At 42.6% G+C, this 6,461-nt stretch overlaps 1 protein-coding gene across 1 annotated transcript; it reads right to left on the reverse strand.

Annotated features, from left to right (window-relative positions):
• Window positions 1-857: 857 nt before the first annotated feature.
• LOC112224528 lies at window positions 858-5,564 on the reverse strand. The gene is made up of 6 exons (XM_042306186.1): window positions 5,436-5,564; window positions 4,951-5,119; window positions 4,056-4,793; window positions 1,920-2,113; window positions 1,460-1,619; window positions 858-1,310 (listed from the first exon to the last, which is right to left on the reverse strand). The coding sequence occupies exons 1-6, from the start codon at window positions 5,436-5,438 to the stop codon at window positions 1,168-1,170; spliced, it is 1,407 nt and encodes a 468-aa protein (XP_042162120.1). The 5' UTR covers window positions 5,439-5,564; the 3' UTR covers window positions 858-1,167.
• Window positions 5,565-6,461: the final 897 nt, after the last annotated feature.

The raw sequence follows: 6,461 nt of genomic DNA on the forward strand, positions 1-6,461 counted from the left end.
ATGCAATGGTTCATTGGATCAGTCTAAAACTGTGCATATACACTGCTGCCATCTAGTGGCCAAAATGTAAGTTGCGCCTGGGCTGGAATAATACAGTATGGCCTTTCTCTTGCATTTCAAAGATGGTACAATTTTTTCTTTGTATTATCTTTTACCAGATCTAATGTGTTACATTCCTTTCACATTTCCAAACTTCAAAGTGTTTCCTTTCAAAATAGTATAAACAAAATGCATATCCTTGCTTCAGGGCCTGAGCTACAGGCAGTTAGATTTGAGTATGACATTTTAGGCAAATATTGAAAAAAAAGGGTCCGATCCTTAAGCCATAAGACTCCTGAACAGCTAATCAAATGGCTACCCAGACAATTTGCACTGCCCCCTCCCCTTTTACACTACTGCTACTCGGTTTCATTATCTATGCATGATCACTTTAACTCTACCTACATGTACATATTACCTCTTACCTTGACTAACTGGTGCCCACACACAGACTCTTTACCAGTACCCCCTGTGTATATAGCTTCGCTATTGTTATTTTACTGCTGCTCTTTAATTACTTGTTTCTTTTATATCTCTTTTTCTTAAAATGGCATTGTTGGTTTAAGGCTTGTAAGTAAGCATTTCCGGTGCATGTGACAAATACAATTTTGATTTGATTAAATTTTGAATTGCGATCTCCACCAAATCATTGAAACTGTCCAAACGAGACAGGCGGCAAGTAGGTCTGGTTTTCATAGTAACATACAACTAGCTAGCTAAGGTGTGAGGATAACAAATTGATTCAAATCAAATTTAGTCTAGTATAGCCATTTAGCTTAGATAGCTAAGCTAGCTTGGCATTGAACGTATAGAACTAACGACCGGTTTGGTTGGCAACGATGCCAATAGAATGAACAACAAGCGACCCTAGATTTGTGTGTGGGACTATGTCTCGAGAAAGGATGGAAATGATATGAATAAATTCATCAAAATAACATTGAATTAAAATAATGATTTACATATTTTCATAGGTTGGTAACCATTGTATTAAAGCGATAATGCCCTCAAAGCTAGGGTTTGGATGACATAGCGGCACGGTTTGCTGGCCTGAGACGAATGCCAATATGTCCTCCAAACCACGGCTTTTTGGGCATTATCACTTAAAATACACCCCTCTCCCCAAGTCCATCACGGCACAGGTGCCACCACACTCCTGTCTCGTCTCCTTCTCCCTCCTTCCCGATATGCTGCCAGCTGCAACCACTTTTTCATGACAGACTCCACATCGCTCTCGGATGCTTTAGATGTTAATGGATTCTTCCGGACAACAGCTAATGAACAAGAACACAAGTGGTCGCAAAGATGTGAAAATTTTGTTGCAACAGGGTGAATTGAATACTTTAAAATGTCATGGTAATTGCATTGCATTGCAGGAAGCCATTTGTGTCATGAGACATTTGCAAATATGAGAAATCCTTACCAATCAAAACCTCTCTTAGTCGAAGAGATCCAAGAGAGATTTTCCTATTCACTCCTCTCCAATTCATGTTTTTTGCCAGCGCATTGGAAATTGTGTGCCTCATTAAACGCCACACGACATCCTTCACATCGCATCCCCCAACGAGGCTCAAGTGGTTAATCTAAAGGGGGAAAAAAACGTTAAGCCACAAGTGACTGCCACTTTTCCCCAGGCGAGGGAAGCATATATGGTTAAGAAACTTGTATGCTAATGCTGATGAAGGTCTTTGGAGGTTGAAACGTCATGCTTTAATCCTACATAAAGTTGAAAAGTTGACTGGGGAGTGAGAGACCCATTTTCCATTTCACAAAAAGTTTGTGGACATTCATCCTACTTTTTTCCCCTTCTTGCATATCTGAATCCCATGAACTCCCACTGAATCACTCTAAAAGAGCATTAGATGAAGTGGAATGAAACTCACCAGTTTAAGTTTGAAGTCAGCCCCCTGAAGATCGGTTTCCAGCCTCTGGAGACTTTGTTGATCCTTCAATGGCAGAAGGCCTCCTTCGATCGCATATTCTGCTCCATTCTGCTGTGCTGTTTGTAAGAGTCGTAGGATGAGTGTCTGTTGTTCCAGTATCATCTCTTGCTTGGTAAGCATTTCCCGAATTAGCACTGAAAGACATTTAAAAAAAGAGGCATTTCACTAATACACAATGAGGTGGACAAGAGTGCCCTTTTGCCCTCAGAACAGACTCAATTCATCGGGGCATGGACTCAAGTTGTCGAATGCATTCCACATGGATACTGGCCAATGTTGACTCCAATGGTTATCACAGTTATGTCAAGTTGGCTGGTGGACCATTCTTCATATAAACGGATCTGTTGACTGTGATAAACCCAGCAGCGTTGCAGTTCTTGACACAAACCAATGCGCCTGGCAGCTACCACCATACCCCGTTCAAAGGCACTTCCATTTTGTCTTGACCATTCAAAAACTTTGAAAGGCACACATACACAACACGTCTCAAATTGTCTCAATGCTGAAAAATCTTATTTTACCATTCATCTACACTGATTGAAGTGGATTTAACAAGTGACATCAATAAGGGATCATAGCTTTCACCTGGTCAGTCTCATGGAAACAGCATATTCTTAATGTTTTGTATATTAATCATATACAGTACCAGTCAAAAGCTGACACAGCTACTCATTCCAGGGTTTTTCTTTATTTTTAAATTATAGAATAATAGTGAAGAAATCAAAACTATGAAATAACACATAAGGAATCATGTAGTAACCAAAAAAAGTGTTAAATAAAAAAATATTTTATATTTGAGATTCTTCAAAGTAGACACCTTTTGCCTTGATGACAGCTTTGCACACTCTTGGCATTCTCTCAATCAGCTTCATAAGGTAGTCACCCAGAATGCATTTCAGTTAACAAGTGTTTCAAGAACTTTGAAAGTTTCTTCAAGTGCAGTTGCAAAAACTAACAAGCACTATGATGAAACTGGCTCTCATGAAAGGAAGATCCAGAGTTACCTCAGCTGCAGAAGATAAGTTAATTAGTTACCAGCCTCAAATTGCAGCCCAAATAAATGCTTCTCAGCAGTCAAGTAACAGACATCTTAACTTCAACTCTTCAGAGGAGACTGCGTGAATCAGGCCTTCATGGTCGATTGCTGCAAAGAAACCACTACTAAAGGACACCAATAAGAGTCTTGCTTGGGTCAAGGAACACAAGCAATGGACATTAGACCGGTGGAAATCTCTCCTTTGGTCTGTGTTCAAATTTGACATTTTGGTTCCAAATGCTGTGTCTTTGTGAGAGGCAGAGTAGGTGAACGGATCTCTGCGTGTGTATTTCCCACCATGAAGCATGGAGGAAGAGATGTGATGGTGCTTTGCTGGTGACACAGTGATTTATTTAGAATTCAAGGCACACTTACCCAGCATGGCTACCACAGCATTCTGCAGCGATACGCCATCCCATCAGGTTAGCGCTTAGTGGGAAAATAATTTGTTTTTCAACAGGACAATGACCCAACACACTGCCAGGCTGTGTAAGGGCTATTTGAGCAATGAAGTGCTGCATCAGATGACCATGCCTCCAATGACCCAACCTCAACCCAATTGAGATGGTTTGGGATGAGTTGGACCGCAGAGGGAAGGAAAAGCAGCCAACAAGTGCTCAGCATGTGAGAACTCCTTCAAGACTGTTGGAAAAGCATTCCAGGTGAAGCTGGTTGAGAGAATGTCAAGAGTGTGCAAAGCTGTCAACAAGGCAATTGGTGGCTACTTTGAAGAAACTCATATTTTGTTTTGTTTAACACTTTTTTGGTTACTACATGATTCCTTATGCATTATTTCAGTGTTGATGTCTTCACTATTATTCTATTATGTAAAAATAAAGAAATCCTGGAATGAGTAGTTGTCAACTTTTGACTGGTACTGTATATAATATACACTGAGTAGTCAAAACATTAAGAACATGCTGTTGTCTTCATTATTATTCTACAATGTAGAAAATAGTGAAAATAAAGAAAAACCCTTGAATGAGTAGGTGTGACCAATCTTTTGACTGGTACTGTATAAATTACTTATTGCTACTCACCAGAAGGAGAGACAGGGTAGATGTGTTTATCCTCTGCAAACACCCAATTGTCCTGGTCAAGGCACTGAGCCTTGAGATTGGAGTGAGCTGTAATGCCCTTCTCAGCAGATGTATGTTTTCTAAGTTGATGTTTCCTCAGGTTTTTTTTGTTAAGCCACAAACTGCAGTTGCAACACTTGATTTTCCGCTTGACTGCAGGTTTCACAGCTGGACACGCTGAACCGCTCGCCGATGCACTGGTCACATCTGGGGCTCTCGCCGATGCACTGGTCACATCTGGGGCTCTCGCCGATGCACTGGTCACATCTGGGGCTCTCGCCGATGCACTGGTCACATCTGGGGCTCTCGCCGATGCACTGGTCACATCTGGGGCTCTCGCCGATGCACTGGTCACATCTGGGGCTCTCGCCGATGCACTGGTCACATCTGGGGCTCTCGCCGATGCACTGGTCACATCTGGGGCTCTCGCCGATGCACTGGTCACATCTGGGGCTCTCGCCGATGCACTGGTCACATCTGGGGCTCTCGCTGATGCACTGGTCACATCTGGGGCTCTCGCTGATGCACTGGTTACATCTGGGGCTCTCGCTGTTGAACCTGGGGCTCGATAACATACTGACTCACATTGTGGAATGTGTTTGGTAAAATCACTCCTATTTACATAAGTCTTGGGGCAATATGGGCAGTGGAAATGCTTTGCTTCTCTGCACTCCAGATGGCATATGAATATTGTGAACTCTGAAATGAATAAAAACAAGCAAAATCAACATCCAGGACAAACTACCTGGTTTATATAATCATGTGATGATGACCGGTACTTTACTAGTCTAATTAATATAAGACTTTATGGGCTAGTATGTGTAGCTATGTGTAACATCACGGTACATGTGCTAACCTCTATGCAGCACAGCCTTCAATCTGTGCGACTCAATGTGTGTCAACACACTGGCATAGTCTCGGGGCTTGAAAATTGAGGGCTGGCAGAAGGGGCAATGATACAAGTGGTCCTTCTGGCACTGGGATAAAACCAAACGGCCATCTGCTGCTTTTCGCACTGTGATATGCTGTCAAACACAAACATAAATTACAAATAGTTTAGCAAGTCAGCGAACGTTATGTGCGTTGATAGCAAACAGTCGGTCACGGCAAACTGACTTTTCGGTGATAACAGTATAGTAACTAGTTAAGCTAAAATTCTAGCAACGTGCTATGTTAGCTAGCTAGCTTGGTAAATAGGCACGTTAATGCTAGACAGCAATAACATGATAGATAGCTAGATATATGTATACTAAGAAAAACGTAGATACCGGAAGCTACACCAAAGGCGTACCTCAAAGTGAAACGAAAAATGCTACCCTAACGTTAATTGAAATGCCTTACCATAATCCCGAACGGCGACGAAGGCGCGTTCTAGCGGATCACGTCTGTCAAACCCGTCTTCTTCATCTTCATCTTCTTCTTTGGTATCGTCTGTTCGCACATTTTGTTTGTACATGCCGCCACCTATTGTGCGGGAGTGTGTGGTCAATCACGTTAGTTTTTGTGCCCCAAATTCTAAAGGGGGAAAGGGGGAAAAAATGCACCACCAACTAACCCTACACCTATGTCCCGCCATGTCATAAAAATTCGAATAAATAACACCACTCCATTCCACTACTTTGACCCTAACTGATCCTACACCAGGCCGATGCCCTGGGAGGAAATGACTCTTTCGTTCAACATACCTTGTAATTCCTCAGTAAAATCTCATACACCGAAGAACTGCTCTGCAGCTGACACCACAACATCTATTTCTGTGATTTACGTTCAGTTTCTGGGGTACAGTTGATAACCATGGCAATGAATGCTAAGAAGCCAACATTACTGAATCACAAATTGTATCACTCTGTATTGGCCTAGAACCGAAGGCCTACTACTCACCCTTGACTCATCATCCTCTACTCTCTTCGCTGCCTCAGCACACAACACCTTCTGTTCTACTCAGAATCTCCCTCCTACACACTGCTGCAAAATGACCATGAGCTTGGTATCTGAAACACCTAGTGGGTTCGGCACAAAAGCTCTCACAGCATAACTGAAATATCCTAACATGACTTTGTCAGGTAAAGACTCCGCTTTAAAACTCAAAAGGCAGACAGTTTCACCACACTCACCACCGGGTCTGTGTCGCACCCAACGGCGGGTGTCACAGACACAGGGAATCTTCCATTTCAGTTGCTCCACCTCAACACTTAACACAGTAATCACTCCTTTCCAAAGCGCCCTGCTCCAGAGAGCAAAGCAGCACACATCTTCCCTCTGCCCTCGGCACCTCTCCATCTTCCTCACTGTCTATAACCACGTCTATCCATTAACCACGCTCATGCCACACCTTCATCCACTGTTTTGTTTGCAGAACACGCACTG

This window comes from Oncorhynchus tshawytscha, linkage group LG25, assembly GCF_018296145.1.
Source record: "Oncorhynchus tshawytscha isolate Ot180627B linkage group LG25, Otsh_v2.0, whole genome shotgun sequence".
Classification (NCBI taxonomy): Eukaryota; Metazoa; Chordata; class Actinopteri; order Salmoniformes; family Salmonidae; genus Oncorhynchus; species Oncorhynchus tshawytscha.

Excerpts from the sequence above, each read along its gene's own strand:
- LOC112224528 (XM_042306186.1), bottom strand. Across the intron at positions 2,114-4,055 it reads CTACCCTGTCTCTCCTTCTG|TGCTAATTCGGGAAATGCTT; the intron begins GTGAGTAGCAAT and ends AATGTCTTTCAG. Across the intron at positions 1,311-1,459 it reads ACTAAGAGAGGTTTTGATTG|CTGTTGTCCGGAAGAATCCA; the intron begins GTAAGGATTTCT and ends CTTGTTCATTAG.